The 15,186-nt window shown below is 42.4% G+C and overlaps 1 protein-coding gene across 1 annotated transcript in view; it reads right to left on the bottom strand.

Moving 5' to 3' along the window:
- Positions 1–15,186, bottom strand: part of DNAAF10 (dynein axonemal assembly factor 10) — a 127,575-nt gene that overhangs the window by 25,602 nt on the left and 86,787 nt on the right. Inside the window, 3 exon segments of the mRNA XM_017853784.1 lie at positions 1,029–1,268; positions 1,270–1,462; positions 1,561–1,884. Of these exon segments, the coding sequence (XP_017709273.1) occupies positions 1,029–1,268; positions 1,270–1,462; positions 1,561–1,884 (757 nt within the window).

The following is a 15,186-nucleotide window of genomic DNA, read 5'->3' as shown; positions in this document are numbered from 1 at the left end:
TTTATTCTAGGCTTAACAGTCCAAATTGTATCCATCCTTTATCTACCAGTTTAATCCCTACCTCCTCCAAGCCGATTTTCTCCATAGATTTTGATCCCCAGAGTTCTTAACCTACCCTGCACTTGTAGTCTATTACAACTCTGATCTGATTATGACTGATCTTTTTTTTTTTCAGGTAACCGAAATCAAGATTTTTTAAAAACTGTAAACAGCTACAAAATGCTAGTTACTGTCATTATTCTCTAATTCTTTCACTAGTAATCTTCAAAAAACAAAAAACAAAAACTTGTAAACCTAATCTCTCCACACCGTGCTTAAATCCTTTCAATCGTGTCCCGTTTTTCTTAGAAAAGAGGCATAAATCCTTTGAATGTCCTACAGATCTTGCAATGTCTGGTTCCTGCTTATCCCTCTAGTTTCTTAAGAGGATAAACTTCTTCCCATCACTGAGCTTCTGCATGTGCAGAAGCCCTGGAAACCTTGTCCTTTACTCCTAGTTTGGCCTAGTTAGCTCCCGCACATACCAAAATCTGTTTTCACTCATCCCAAATCTGTTTTCACTCTCACTGAACCGTAACCGTGTTCCTTTGTGTGAGACAACTCATCTCGGTTTGTACTTATGTATCGTTGCTTTGATTATTGAACTGAGTATCTCTCCCACTAGAAAACAAACTCCATGAGATCGGGGACATTGCCATTCACATGCCTAGGAATACCAGGCACTCAACTGATACCTGTCGAATGTGTTAGGTTGCCTCTTCCAACCACACTGCAGGCATCCTAGTGCCCGCTTTGGCTGAACTGCACTTGGGGTGGCAGGAGGGGTGGGCGCGGAGGAACTACCCCGCGGATGAGAAAGAGGTTTTAAATGGGAAACATTCCTCAGTCGGCGGTCAGCTTCTCTGGTCTCGCTCGGCTCAAGCCATGCTTTGGGGGACGCTGGACGAAGGCGCTGGCAAAGAGGAATGCAGACCCCAGGATCCGCACTCGCGCCCAACGGCAGTCCGGATCGTCGACCCGGCACCCACCTCTCGAAGCAGCTTCAGGTCCCCGTGTTGGATCTCGTACAGCTGAATGACGCCGGTACCCCGTGCGAAGTTGCCCATGGTCACAAATTTGGCGCTGCAGGGCACCCATTTACAGTCAAACACCGTGTAGTTGAAGCCCTTCTGGATATGGGCGATGATCTGAGGCTTCTCGAAGGCCGACATGGTGCAGCCGATTTCAGTTCCGCCAACCGCCACACCCAGAGCCCCCAAAACACCAACCTGGAAACCAGACTCCAAACATCGGCAATTTGTCCCTCCCGCTTTCCGTATTCTGCCCCACATGCCCTAGGAAGTTGGCTGTAGTTATCTCCAGATAATGCCAGATGTGCTCCGACGATCGCACAGAAAGTTCCTTCACAACAGCACAAATTTCTTTATTGCCTTTACCCATTGCCTTTCGCACACATACATATTAGAGATTATAAAATACTTGGGCTGGGAGTTGGACGCCTGGAGTGAGACCATGAGCATCAGGCATACCTTAGGACAGCCGAAATCCCGTTTTCCCCCTGGCCCCAAATCCTGCAGGTCCCCGGCCTGTGACGTTTTAGGAAAGGGGCGGAGCTGCGGGGTTAGTTGGCATAGGCTGGCTCCTGCGAGGTGCAGCAGCGCACGTGTTTCAGCCGGAAGCGCCTTAGGAATCCGGGGGATGGAATCCGAAATGGAAGCGCAGAGCGCCGGGGCAGAGGAGGGCTTTACCCAGGTCACCCGCAAGGGTGGCCGGCGGGCGAAGAAACGACGGGCTGAACAGCTGTCCGCATCGGGAGAGGGCGGGGATGCGGGCCGGATGGACACAGAGGAGGCCAGGCCGGCGAAGAGGCCCGTCTTCCCTCCCCTTTGTGGGGACGAGCTCCTGGTATGTGACTAGGACCCTAGGACAGCTAACCAGGCAAGGGCCAGACGCGGATCAAGCCGGTGGCCTCTGGGGAATGTTGAAGCTGCGGTGGGGCTGTTCTACCGCGATGCTCAGAGAGAAGTGATTCTTTGAAGTGTAACTAGTTCAGTTAAAGGCAGCCCTTTATGGACCAGATGTCATTTTACAACTCCATCACCATCCCTCCATAGCCTTTTGAGTTGTGTGTTCTTTTATTACAGAGTGGAAAAGAAGAAACAAGGAAAATTCCAGTCCCAGCTAACAGATACACACCGTTGAAAGAAAACTGGATGAAAATATTTACTCCTATTGTGGAACATTTGGGACTTCAGATACGCTTTAACTTGAAATCAAGGAATGTAGAAATCAGGGTAAGGAAAATCTCAACCATTTCCCAATACACCAGGCTTTCTGTCATACAGAGATGAAAAGGCGTGAATAGACTTTAATTAATGGGACTTATTCTGTTGAATAGTTTTGTCCAGTTTAAAACTTGCCATATTGAGTTTGAATTCCCAAATGCCTTAAAATCTGCATTTGATACAAATATTAATTGAATTTGTAAATTAGGTCTGCGATCATACCAAAATACTGGCTCTGCTTCTGTGTATCTTTTGTAATGTTCTGTGTCAAATTGAGAAAAGGTCGAGTAAAGAGATTGTCATAAACAGAAGTAAGTAAATAATGAACATAAGTACTTGCTGCTTTACAAGAAGTATATACAGTCAGCGTCGGGGATATGTTCTGGGGTATGTTTTGTCAGATGACTTAGACCTTGTGCGAACATTGTAGAGTGTATTTACACAAACCTAGATGGTATATGTATATTTGTTTATATATTTTTTCATATGGAAAACGAAATGTTCCAGCACCATTACTGAATATCAGTCATTTCATCTACTTGATCTGCATTGCCAGTATCCAGTGCCATATATCAGATTTCTGTATATTTTCCATTATACAGTTATGAGACCACCATGGTATGAGCAGTTGGTCATTGATCAAAATGTCATTATGCAGTGCATGACTGTGTTTTAATGGTGCTTTTTTGATAAAACTATTATTTGATAAGAAACATATGCGCATATGTGTGTGTGTGTGTGTATATTTTTTTTAATTTTGCGCTTTCGCCCAAGCTGGAGTGCAGTGGCACGCTCTCGGCTCACTGTTAACAGGCGCCCGCTACCACACCTGGCTAATTTTTGTATTTTTAGTAGAGACTGGGTTTTAGCATGTTGGCCAGGCTGGTCTTGAACTCCTGACCTCAGGTGATCCGCCCATCTCAGCCTCCCAAAGTGCTGGGATTACAGGTGTGAGCTGCCCTGCCCAGCCTTTTTTTTTGTTTTTTTTTTTTTTTTTTTTTTTTTTTTTTTTTTTGAGACGGAGTCTCGCTCTGTCGCCCAGACTGGAGTGCAGTGGCCGGATCTCAGCTCACTGCAAGCTTCGCCGCCTCCCGGGTTTACGCCATTCTCCTGCCTCAGCCTCCCGAGTAGCTGGGACTACAGGCACCAGCCACCTCGCCCGGCTAGTTTTTTGTATTTTTTAGTAGAGACGGGGTTTCACCGTGTTAGCCAGGATGGTCTCGAACTCCTGACCTCGTGATCCGCCCGTCTCGGCCTCCCAAAGTGCTGGGATTACAGGCTTGAGCCACCGCGCCCGGCCTATATGTGTATTTTAAATTCCATGCTATCAATCCAGGAACAAGACATTTAAAATTAATTTACTTTGGGCTTTCTTTTCTGGGTACCAATTTCATACCAGAATGTCCATTTTTCAGTCATATCTTCAGTGCCTAAACTTTTCATGTGCTTTACTGTCCTATTTATTGCAGGATAATCACTTTGGATTCCACTAACATTTATTGATGCTGCCATATACCAGACACGTAGTGGTATTACAACATGCTCTACATCATTTAGTCTTCAGGATATTCCCATCTTAAAGATGTGAGGAAACTTGGCCATAGTTATCAGGCTAATAAGAGAAACTTCCTATTATACTAGTAGGGAACACTCAGGATCTTCTACTCTGACCTCCTTATTTTACTGATGAGAAAACTCAAGACCTAAAGTAACTAGGAGACTTGTCTAAGGTCACATGTAGGATTGGAACTAGGGTCTAGTTCTAAATGGGAAAGCCCGGAGGACTTTGTCATTACACAAGCCCATATGGTTTTAAATTTGTTGAGTACATGGTCTCCTCAACTAGATTGTGAATGTGCATGGTACAGTGGAAAGAACAGTTTTGAAATCAGACCTGTGTTTGAATCTTAGCTTTTTTGCTTTTTAGTACTTTAGTTTCCTCACATGCAAAGGTAGTTGTATGACTTAACATTCAAAGTTGTTGTGAAGGTTAGAGTTATGGTGTGTAAAGCATGTTATTTATAGTGCATGTTATTTACAGTGTGTGTTATTTACAGTGGTAGGCATTTTATGAATAACAGTTATTTCTGCATTTCTCAAATAAACTTTGAGGACAGGTTCAGTGCTTCTGTCATTCTTTATTTCCCCAGTCAGCGGGTACAGGTAGTTAGGCCTGTAGCTATTGGTTTAAGAAACATCAGCATGTAAATGATAACTAAGAAGATTAAGTCAGGAATCCCAAGGAAGACTGCCTTGAGAGAGAAGAGAAGAGGACAAGCTTGGGCATTGAAGGGATGGACAGAAAGTAGAGGTTCTTCAGAATGCGAGAAATTGGGTTGTGCCAGAGGAGTCTTGCTGTTAACCCCAAAATCTGATCATATAGTGTGGTTAGTTATTTGACACTCTTTGGGTGGAACAGCCAAGCTTTGGAGCTGGAAAGGTTTTGTTTTGCCAATAAAATATAGCACTTATCCAACCAGAACCTATGTCATACAGAATATATTAGGGAAAGGTGGTGGTGAAGGAAATTCTCTGATAATGGGAAAGGACATTTCTAGTATTTTGTTAGGACATTTTCTGTTTGATTCTCAACGGTATTTTGTACCCTTTTTTGTTTTTTAACAGACTTGTAAAGAAACCAAGGATGTTAGTGCTCTGACAAAAGCAGCTGATTTTGTGAAAGCTTTTATTCTAGGCTTTCAGGTGGAGGTGAGTAATTCTATGATATCTAAAATGGGGACTTGAAAAATACTCAATGTGAACATCTCAATGGATTAGGCATTAAAAAAAAAAAAAAAAAAGGCCCGGCTCAGTGGCTCACACCTGTAATCCCAGCACTCTGGGAGGCCGAGGCAGGTGGATCACTTGAGGCCAGGAGTTCAAAACCAGCCTGGCCAACATGGTGATGCCCTCCATCTCTACTAAAATTACAAAAAAAATAGCCAGGTGTGGTGGCACAAGCCTGTGATCCCAGCTACTCGGGAGTCTGAGGTGGGACAATTACTTGAACCAGGGAGGCAGAGGTTGCAGTGAGCCAAGATCACGCCACTGCACTCCAGCCTGGGCGACAGCGTAAGACTATGTCTCCAAAAAAAAAAAAAGCTTTCTAGCTCTACAGTTTATGGATTTTCGTTCCATAGTGCTTTGCACTTTACTCTTTTTCAGGTGTGCAATGGAAGGGGCTTCACAGTGTTTGTTTTATATTATAGGATGCACTTGCCCTTATCAGGTTGGATGACCTCTTCCTAGAGTCTTTTGAAATTACAGATGGTGAGTGTGTGGTGGTTTGTGCTCTTGTGTCGCTGACTTTGTATTGTGATGTGACTCAGTTTTCTAATAGCATCAATTGAGCTGTATTTTTAGCAACTTTTCAATATGTATATATACACTTTGTGTCATTTAGATAAATTTAGTTTATAATTAAACTTCACGTGGAAGTGGGTGGTGCACTAGAATGGCTTGCCTCCTGAGATCTTGCTTTTCTTGTTTAGTTAAACCCCTAAAGGGAGACCATCTATCCAGGGCAATAGGAAGAATCGCTGGCAAAGGAGGAAAAACCAAATTCACCATAGAGAATGTGACACGGACGCGGATAGTTTTGGCTGATGTGTAAGTATCTGATCTTGAGAAAATTATTGTCATAATTTATATTTGATCTATTGATTTAAGAAAGTCGTAACAGTTGTATTTTATGTATAATGTTGCTGCTAAATTTTTGTCAGTACAGATGCTCCTCATAAACCCATTGTAAATTGAAAATATCATAAGTCTAAAGTGCATTTAATATACCTGACTTGTGGAACATTATAGCTTAGCCTAGCCTATCATAAACGTGGTCAGAACACCATTAGCCTACAGTTGGGCAAAGTCATCCAACACAAATTCTACTTTATGACAGAGTGTTGAATATTGAATACTGTACTAAAAATGAAAAACAGAATGGTTGAATGTGTACTTGAAGTAGAGCGTTCTGAATGTGTATCACCTTTGCACCCTTGTAAAGTTGAAAGATCCCAGTTCAAACCATGTTAAGTTGGGATTCATCTGTATACTTTTGGGTGAATAGTCACCAACTTTGAAAGAGGCTTAAGTGGAGAAAATTTCAGAAATTGTGTATTTTCTCATTTAACAATGAGGAAATGTTATAAATGCTATTAAAAGAAATTATTATTACAGATGAAGATCTCAATAGTATCTCGGGTTGGGCGCAGTGGCTCACGCCTGCAATCCCAGCACTTTGGGAGGCCGAGGTGGGTGGATCACCTAATGTTAGGAGTTCGAGACCAGTCTGGCCAACATGGTGAAACCCCATCTCTACTAAAAATACAAAAATTAGCTGGGCGTGGTGGCGCACGCCTGTAGTCCCAGCTACTCGGGAGGCTGAGGCAGGAGAATCACTTGAACCTGGGAGGAGGAGGAGGTTGCAGTGATCCGAGATCGTGCCACTGCACTCCAGCCTGGATGACAGAGCGAGACTCCATCTCAAATAAATACATACATACATACATACTCAAGGGAATCTATTAAATCAGTAGGGGAGAACAAGCAATCAGTATTTTGGATGCCCTTGTGAGTCTTTGGAAATATATATATCTATTTTATATATATACATATATATATTAAGGCCTTATATAAAAGGAGGTATCGTACATTAGGCAAAACTAGAGAGCAGTTATATGTGAACATAAATAAGATGATAGGTGCTTAAAATAAAGGTGCCAGAAGTGAAGCTGGGATTACCCCTGTCTGAGGTTGAAGCTGCCCAGGCTGGGGATCTTACTGGCAGATGGCTCAGAGATTATATAATGCTATGAAGTTGGGAAACTGAACAGTTGACTGAGAGGAGGAGGGTTCTGCTTGCAACTAAATCATGAAATAATTTCATTTAATATCTCAGTTTTACTCTAAACGGAAGGATTCCTTATTATATAAAATCTAAATTTTGTATATTCTTTACACTTTAAGGATAACTATAGTACTGTGTTGGTGGCCCTCTTTACCTGAAGCCAGGAATATAATTTTATTTTTTGATCTTTATGGATTGAGTCTAGAGTCAGAAATACGGAGGCTTGGGAGAAGCTATTAAAAAATGTGGAAATGCACACCATATGTAAAACTGTGGCCAAACATGGTGGCTCACGTCTGTAATCCCAGCACTTTGGAAGGCTGAGGCAGGTGGATGGCTTGATCTCAGGAGTCTGAGACTAGCCTGCCCTTCTCTAAAAAAAAAATACAGAAATTAGCCAGGTATGGCGGCCCACACTTGTAGTCCCAGCTACTTGGGAGGCCGAAGTGCGAGGATCGCCTGAGCCCAGAAGGTGAAGCTGCATTGAGCCACAGTCATGCCACTGTACTCAGCCGTTGGCGACAGAGTGAGACTCTAACAAAATAAAAAGAAAAATACCACATATAGTCTGGGCACAGTGGATCATGCCTATAATCCCAGCACTTTGGGAGGCCAAGGTGGGAGGAAGGATTGCTTGAGCCCCAAAGTTGAAGACCAATCTGGGCAACATAGGGAGATCCCATCTCTACAAAAAAAATACAAAAATTAGGCAGCCGTGATTGTGCACACCTGTAGCCCTAGCTACTCAGGAGGTTCAGGTGGGAGGATTGCTTGAACCCAGGATGTCAAGGCCACAGTGAACCATGATGGCACCGCTGGGTGCCACTAGCCTGGGTGACAGAGTGAAACCCTGTTTCCAAAAAATAAAAAATTAATTTTAAAAAATCCATATATAGATGCTCCTCACCGTATGGTGGGGTTATATCCAGATAAACCTGTTGTAAATTAAAGATCTCGTAAGTCAGAAGTTCATTTGATACTTCATTTGATATCATAGGATACTGCTCTTTGAAAATTGAAGAGCTTTCTGAATGCGTATCACTTTGGCATAATTATAAAGTCAAAAAAAAAAATCTTCGGTTAAGTCATGGACTGGCTGAGTAGCCCTGAAAGCTTTCATGAATTTAGAAATCCATGGCCTGTCGCAGTGGCTCACATCTGTCATCCTAGCACTTTGGAAGGTCGAGACGGGTGGCTCACCTGAGGTCAGGAGTTCAAAACCAGCCTGACCAACATGGTGAAACCCAGTCTCTACTAAAAATAGAAAAAAACTAGCCTGGCGTGGTGGCACATGCCTGTAATCCCAGTTACTTGGGAGACTGAGGCAGGAGAATTGCTTGAACCCAGGAGGCGGAGACTGCAGTGAGCCAAAATCACGCCACTGCATTCCAGCCTGGGCAACAGACTCCATCTCGAGGAAAAAAAGAAAAAAAGGCCGGTGCGGTGCCTCACACCTGTAATTTCAGCACTTTGGGAGGCTGAGGTGGGTGGATCACCTGAGGTCAGGAGTTCGAAACCAGCCTGGGCGACAGTGAGACTCTATCTCAAAAAAAAAAAAAATGAATTTAGAAATCTAAAACTGTAACTGATTTGCCAATGAAATTGTATAGTTAGTCTGTCATTAAGTTTATTACTGGTAAATTTATAAGTATATTTATAAGCGTTAACCTAAAATTACTAGTTAAACCAACTTTTTAAAAGTTTATTGTGGCATAATTTACACACAATAAAATTCTCCTGTTTTGAGTATCCAGTTCAATGAGTTTTTGGCAAATGTTGTATATTGTAGTCCTATGACACTCATACAGTTCTCTTATCCTGCAAGTTCCCTCGTGCATGTTTGTAGTCAATTGCCTGCCCCCACCCTGTTCCGAGACAACCACTCCTCTAATTTCTATCACTCTTATTTTACAGTTTCTAGAAATTCATATAAATGGAATTATATGGTATGTAGGCTTTGGTGTGTGACTTCTCTTAATTAGCATGTTATTTTGAATTTCTCCATTTTGTTGGGTGTATCAGTAGTTCCTTTTTATTGGCGAGTACTATTTCATTGCACAGGTATACTGTTGACCCTTCAATATTGCAGGGATTAGGGATGCTGAACCCCCAACATGGTTGAAAATCCATGTATGACTTGACTCTCCCAAAACTTAACTACTCCTGCTTTTGGCTGGAAGGTATTCCAATAACAAATAGTTGATAAACACATATTTTGTATATTTTACGTATTACGTGCTGTACTCTTTCATAAAGTAAGCTAGAGAAAAGAAAATGTTAAGAAAATTATAAGGAAGAGAAAATCTATTTACTATTCATTAAGTGGAAGTGGATTATCATAAAGGTCTTCATCCTCGTCTTCATGGTGAATAAGCTGAGGAGGAGGAAGAAGGGTTAATCTTGCTGTCTCATGAGTGGCGGAGGTGGAAGACGTTGAAGGGGAGGCAGGAGAGGCAAGCATACTCTGGAACTTTACAGAAATACATTGTAATTTCTGACTTTTTTGTGCTTTCACTTCTCTAAAAATGTTTCTGTAGGGTACCAATCCTCCTCCACAGTTTGTTTAGTTTTAGTGCCCACATCATAAAAGGGTCTGTGTCATAAAAGACATCAAAAGCATCTTGAATAATCAGAAACCTGCCAAATTGCCTAATGTCACCTTGTTTTCTGACACTGCTGCTTCTACATCATCTTTCCTCATCACCCGACACTGCTTCAGAAGCACTCACCTCCATCAAGTCGTCTTCTGTTAATTCCTCTGGCATAGTGTCTCTTAGCTCTTGATTTCTCTGAGATCTGTATCTTGAAACCCTTCACCCCTCATTTTTGGCCATATCCGCAGTTTCTTTCATGATTTCTTGTTTGGCTCTGTCGTAGATCCTGCACTGTTATGCAAAACCTCTGGACATGGTTTTCTCCAGCAGGAATTTATAGTTGCAGGCGTGAGGCTTTCACAGCTTTTCCATAATAATGACAGCATCTTCAGTGGTGTAGTACTTCCAGACTATGATGTTCTTTCCATCGAGTTCTTTTCCATAGCATTGAGACTATTTTCCATAGAGCACTGTGTGTAATGAACCTTAAAGATCTTTATGACTGCCTGTTCTGGGGGCTGAATTAGAGCGTGTTTAGGTGCAAGGAGACCACGTTGTTGCCTTTCAGTGTTGAACTCATGGGGTTCTGGGTGGCTGGGACATTGTTCAATAGCAAAAGAACTTTAAAAGGCATTCCTTACTGGCAAGACACTTCGTGACTTCAGGGACAAGGCATCGATGGAATCAATCCAGAACAAGAGCTCTCCTTGTGCAAGCCTTCTTGTACATCCAAACAACAGGCCTCTGGTGTTACCTTTTCCCTTCAAGGATCGGGGTTAGCAGCTTTATAGATAAGAGTAGTCCTGATCGTAAACCTGACTGCATTTGCACAAAACAGTACAGTTAGCCTAGCCTTTCCTGCCTTAAATCCTGGTGCTTGCTTCTCTTCTTTACTAATAATTGCCCTTTGTGACATTTTTTTTCCAGAATAGGACATTTTTCATCTGCACAAAAAATCTGTTCAGGCAGATATTATTTCTCCTCAATGATTTTCTTAATGGCATCTGGGAACTTGTCTGCTGCCCTTTGGTGAGCAGAAGCTGCTTCTCCTGTTATCCTGACATTTTTAAAGCGACCTCTTTCTAACATTATCAAACCATCCTTTGCTGGCATTAAGTTCTCCAGCTTTAGATCGTTCACTTTCCTTTTGCTGTAAGTTGTCATATAATGACTTAATTTTTTCTCCATCATATTAGAGTCTGTAGATAGTCTTTCTTAGAACAATCCTGCACCCACATAAAAGGTGCATTTCCAATTTGAGATTGTCAACAAAAGAATGACAAGATCTATAAATTTGGAGAGGAAACGTTATTTCTTATAAAGGGTTGCATTCTGCAGGGTGGCCATTCTGACAGGCTGGGAAGTAGAGCCTTCAGCAGAGACCAAAAGCAGGCACTTTGAAGGAGGAAAGAATGAGACAGGAATTTATGCTGAATGGGTTGGCCAGTATACTTATTTAACAGGTTATAGGAGGAGCTATGAATATAAGAGGGGTCCTAATGCTTGTATACCGAATAAATGTAACATACGACCCCTGGACGCTTTGGGGTAGAGACTTAACATTTAAAATACGTGACAGTTAGGTCCTGTACAAGATGAAGTAGGGACAAGGATGTGAAGACTGAATGCACTGCCTTTGGAAGCTGGTAGAACCAGTCCATGGTCAGTGATCTCTTATCAGGAAAATGTTACTGGGATCAGTCTCTTGTTGAATCAAAGCTGTAGTTACGGTTCGTGGAACAGAGTGTGGGAAGAGGGAAGCTGGGGTCAATCTGTATCTAGCTATTGGTGAGCTGTAATTGTTTTAATATTGTTTATCACAAGGCCAGTGCTTGTTAAGCTGCTAGAGAAAAAAATATCCTGTGACAGTTAGAATGTCATTTACTCTTTAAGTGTAGGGTGCGTGACAACCCTTGCCCGGGTGGTCTTAGGTCTTGTTTACAATTTGGTGTCTTATTGCCATGGTCTGTTCTGTCTTGCCTGGGGGGCTAGGGGAAGATAAAGGGGTATTTGGCAAAACTGCAGGTGTTGTCACATCTGCTGTTGTAGCTGCAGTGACACCTTCATGAATTTTGTTTTCATTTTTTACAATGGGTCCTATGGTATAGTCATTTATCTTGAAGTGGTAGACAGCTGCAGCTGCAGGCCTCAGTCAACAGTACGTGTCGAGCAATTCAGCTTTTCTTTTTTTTTCTTTTTTTTTTTTGAGATGGAATCTCCCTCTGTCGCCAAGGCTGGAGTGCAATGGTGCAATCTCGGCTCACTGCAACCTCTGCCTCCTGGGTTCAATGGATTCTCCTGCCTCAGCCTCCCAAGTAGCTGCGACTACAGGCGTGTGCCATCACGCCTGGCTAAATTTTTTGTATTTTTAGTAGAGACGGGGTTTCACCGTGTTAGCCAGGATGGTCTCAATCTCCTGACCTCATGATCCACCCGCTTCAGCCTCCCAAAGTGCTGGGATTACAGGTGTGAGCCACCGCACTCGGCCAATTCAGCGTTTTCTTGAGGTGTCATGACTTTTGTGTGCTTCTTTGGAGCACTCCCAACATCACGAGTGACACTTTGTGTGGGACCCACGTTGTGTAGGTCACATGGTCCCAAAGCTTGCAGTATGCACTAAGATTAAAAATAGGCAAGAACCGTGAGAGATCACTTTCTACTGTAATAGACAATTTATTGGAGAGTCAAAACTGCTCATGGGAGATGATCAGCATCACATGGCATTCTAAGTGGATACTTGAAACAACTGAGCTCACCACAAGAGCAGTGGGAGGAGGCTGTGAAATTGTCGTACAGTATGCACTACAGATAATTTTGTGGAGTTATGATTTAATACTGCATCTTTGCATTTGTTTCCATTTCTCTTGACTACAGATGGCACCATATATGGCTTGTGTTTGTGTGTGTAAGTTTTGATTAATTTTAACTTTTTTATGGTAGTAAATAAGATAGACTAGTACCTACATATAATTTATGCATCATGACATAGCTTTTTCTATTTTTTTTTTTTTACATTTCTACAATACTCAGCTCCTCTCTGGGGTTTTTTCAAATCTCTAAAATACCTTCCAGTATATGTGTTGAAAAAAGTTTGTGTGTAACGACCCGTGCAGTTCAAATCTATTCTCAAAAGTCAGCTGTATTATATTTTGTTTGTCCAGTCACAGTAGATGGACATTTGGGTTGTTTTCAGTTTGTGGTTATTATGAATAATGTCGCTACTGAATTACTTATATCTTTTGTGTTTTCTTACAAACTAAATTACAGACTACTTGAAATTAAGAGATGTACTATCTCTTTTGCTATAGACAGGCTAGTTGGAAATCCACATTTAAAAGTTTATATTAATTATAATAAAGCTGTAAGATGGGCTGTTATGTACCTATAAAAGTTATTTTTGATGAGTTGCTAATAACCTGATAAAATACAGTATAATGTGAGCCAGATAGAAAACTAAAAACAATTGGTTCCAGGTATATTTAACATAGCAGATGGGAAACGATGTTGCCTCTGTATCTTGAAGCCTCCATTCCTTTCCAACTGTTGCCCCATTACTTTGGCTCTTTCTGCAGCGAAACTACTCCCACTTTATCTGTTCTTTTCGTCTTTATTTCCTCATCTGTCATGCTCTGTTTTAAATAATTTTACTAAAAGTTAAACATACACATAGTTTTAAAAAGCCAAAAATTGGCCGGGTGCCGTGGCTCACGCCTGTAATCCCAGCACTTTGGGAGGCCGAGGCAGGCAGATCACTAGGTCAGGAGATTGAGACCATCCTGGCTAACACGGTGGAACCCCGTCTCCACTAAAAATACAAAGAATTAGCCAGGCGTGGTAGCGGGAGCCTGTAGTCCCAGCTGCTTGGGAGGCTGAGGCAGGAGGATGGCATGAACGTGGGAGGCGGAGCTTGCAGTGAGCTGAGATCGCTCCACTGCACTCCAGCCTGGGCAACAGAGTGAGACTCCGTCTCAAAAAAAAAAAAAATGTCTGCTGCCTACCTCCATTTCACCCTTTTCAGGGGAACCAATTTCAACTCTTTTAGCTTATCTTAAAAAATTATTTACCTCTGTATTTCCAGATATTTTGTTCATATACAGCCTTTTCATATACAGTTCATATACATATACAGTTCATATACAGTTCATATATAGTTTTATTTTTCAGATTCACTATTGACATTCTACCATCAAAGATGAAGATTTAGCTGTGTTTCACTCCCTTACTTCCACCACGCACACTCAGCCTTTCTGACACTCCGATTTATTCGTCTTTGCCCTCCTGATGGTCCCCTTGTGGTTTTTGTTAGATTAATGTTCAGTATTACCTGAAAACAGAAATCAGTGCTCAGTGTACTTATAGGTGAGCCAGGTGAAATACTGTGACTGCCTTATCTTTCTTTTGCAGCATTGTTTTCACTTGAGGAAGTAACTCTTATGTGTCTATCTCCTTTCTTCGCTTTCATCTTACTAATTCAGTAAGAAGCTATACATTGTATCTCCTCTTGATGTATTTGAATGCATCTAATATTTGAAAAAAATCTCTCCTGGAGATGTCTATTCCCAAAACGCCCCCATGCTCTCTGCCTGCATTCTGGCTGCACAGCCATCATCCTGGGTTCCCTGTCGCCTGCCTCTTGGAGTCTCTTTCCCGGAGTTCTGCTTCTTGATATTCCCGCTGCTGATTCAGGCAGCAGTTGACTTGGGTCTGCACAGTCAATTCCATCTCCTCCATCTGCTTTCCACCTTTCTGGATTTCACTACTGTTATCACTCTCTTCTTCCTTTTGGGCTTATATCTTTATTGTCATTTTAGTGGAGTTTGGGGAGGAGCATTTGTAAATGTTTGTTTGGTTCATCTGCAGGTGTCTGGAGAAAGAGTGTTACAGAGGAAGGGGAAAGCACAAAGATCTTAAGTCGAGGGCACATCTGGCAGTGAGCGAGGAGGCTTGGCCAAGGACAAAAGGGAGAGAGTGGAGAGTGATAGATGAGGTCAAAAATAATAGGGTCTTCAGGTCCTCATAAGGACTTCGGCTTTTACTCTGAGTGAATAGAAAGTCATTGGATGATTGTGAGCAGAGGAAGGAGGTGGGATATGAGGGGGCGAGGGGCAGTGAAGGTGGGTAGGATCCATAGATGGGAGGTCCTGGGGTGGGAGTGAAGGCTTATTTGTGTTGATAGGAGCTGGAATGACAGAAAGTGGTGGAGGGAGAGTTGGATGTTTGAAATCGAAATTATGAGGGGTTGCAGTTTTTGGTAATGACTAAGTCCAGGTTGTGACCATGGACATAAGAGGCTGGAGTAGGGTGGACGGTACCCCGTGTTGGCATAAAGAATATCAGGGACCTCAGAGACTGGCATGTTGGGATTATCATCTTCGTGGGTATTGACATGATTGAGCATGGTGATGGGAATAGCAGGAGAAAGACAGCAAGCCAGGAGCTGATGTCCTCACAGGTGATCTGC

This window comes from Rhinopithecus bieti, unplaced genomic scaffold (genome assembly GCF_001698545.2).
Source record: "Rhinopithecus bieti isolate Rb0 unplaced genomic scaffold, ASM169854v2 scaffold_36315, whole genome shotgun sequence".
Taxonomy (NCBI): domain Eukaryota; kingdom Metazoa; phylum Chordata; class Mammalia; order Primates; family Cercopithecidae; genus Rhinopithecus; species Rhinopithecus bieti.
The sequence above is the reverse complement of the archived record's forward strand: the minus strand, read 5'-3'. Positions and strand labels throughout refer to the sequence as shown.